The 1,481-nt window shown below is 47.8% G+C and overlaps 1 protein-coding gene across 1 annotated transcript; it reads left to right on the plus strand.

Moving 5' to 3' along the window:
• Positions 1–487: 487 nt before the first annotated feature.
• On the plus strand, positions 488–979 carry LOC105314411 (uncharacterized). The gene has a single exon (XM_011408569.1). It carries the CDS (start codon positions 488–490, stop codon positions 977–979), a length of 492 nt encoding a protein of 163 aa, XP_011406871.1.
• The last annotated feature ends 502 nt before the right edge of the window (positions 980–1,481 follow it).

Raw genomic sequence — 1,481 nt, forward strand, 5'->3', positions numbered from 1 at the left:
TATTAAGAGACAATATTAATTACTTCTTATCACAGGTTCCTCACTTCCATCCTCAGCCACTATCAGTTCCTCCCTCTCTCCTACTGTTAGTAGCTCTAGACAAGGAATGGACATCCACTCCCTGGATGGAGTTGTTCAGGAATACTTTACAGCCGGCCTGACCGAGTCCTCCCATCGTACGTATGGAACAGCAGAGAGACGATATAGGAAGTTTTGTCATGACTTTTCTTTGTACCCATTTCCTACAAATGAAAATATTTTATGCTATTTTGTTGCATGTTTGGGGCAACAGGGCCTGGCCCTAGCCACCATAAAGACTTACCTGTCAGGGGTTCGACAAGCACAGATTGGGGGTGGTCTACCCGACCCCAATGTACATGCAATCCACGCCTCCGTCAGGTCCTAAGGAGGGGTGGAGATAGTGAGGGGAAGGCTGGGTAAGACTCCATGCCTGAAGCTACCCATCACCCCAAGCATCTTGAGAAAGATGAAGGGGGTGTGGGCCCAAGAGCGAGAGTATGAGAGGAGTCTGTGGTGGGCAGTCGCCTTGACAGCCTTCTTTGGCTTCTGGCGCTCCAGGGAGATAACAGTACCACAGTACAGAGTGTATGATCCTCAGGTTCATTTATCTTTCCGGGACCTAGCAGTGGACAACTCGCTCCACCCTAATGAGATCTCGTTACTGCTACACTGCTCAAAGACCGATCAGGAGAGGAGTGTCAGGGTCATTCTGGGTCGTACCAATGCGGATCTTTGCCCAGTATCTGCGCTCCTAAGTTACTTGGTGCATCAAGGCAGGGGTCCAGGAGCCTTGTTCATGTTGGATGGTCAGCCCCTTGAGAGGACCCGCCTGGTGGAGGAAGTACGCCGCACACTCACAAGGGTGGGACTGCCAGCAGGTAATTTTGCTGGCCACAGCTTCTGTATTGGGGCTGCAACGACAGCGTCAGCCATTGGAGTTGAGGATAGTACAATTTAGACTTTGGGGCGGTGAAAGAGTGCTGCTTTCATATTGTATGTCCGCCCATCTACCAGTCACTTAGCCGGGGTCTCAAGATCCTTGGCCCAGTCTAATTTGTGAAGGGTGGTCCCGTGTCTCATCAGGGGGAACTGGTAACTCAAGGCCTCTTATATCCTAGGCCTTGTTGGGTGGAACAAACCCGTCCTCATTCTTCTTTATTAATAATTATTATTAAAATTAAAGTTATAAATTTGGGGCCCACATACGGGGGCTCCCAAGTAAAAATTATTAATTAATTGTAATAACATGGGATCCATAATTCCACAGCCTGGATAGTTAATTGAAGTTTAGGCCTAAGGGTTAAACAAAGTTAACTAGAAGGCTGGGTCAGTGGTAGTTATATTACTTATAAGTAATAACCAGTAGCTTGTAGTAGCAGTCAGTCTGATAGCAAGCAGGAGCGTTGCAGCAAGCAGTAGCATCAGTGCAAAGCATCTCTTATTTTCTAGTTTCTTCTCCC

This window comes from Amphimedon queenslandica, unplaced genomic scaffold, assembly GCF_000090795.2.
Source record: "Amphimedon queenslandica unplaced genomic scaffold, v1.1 AMPQUscaffold_12929, whole genome shotgun sequence".
NCBI lineage: Eukaryota > Metazoa > Porifera > Demospongiae > Haplosclerida > Niphatidae > Amphimedon > Amphimedon queenslandica.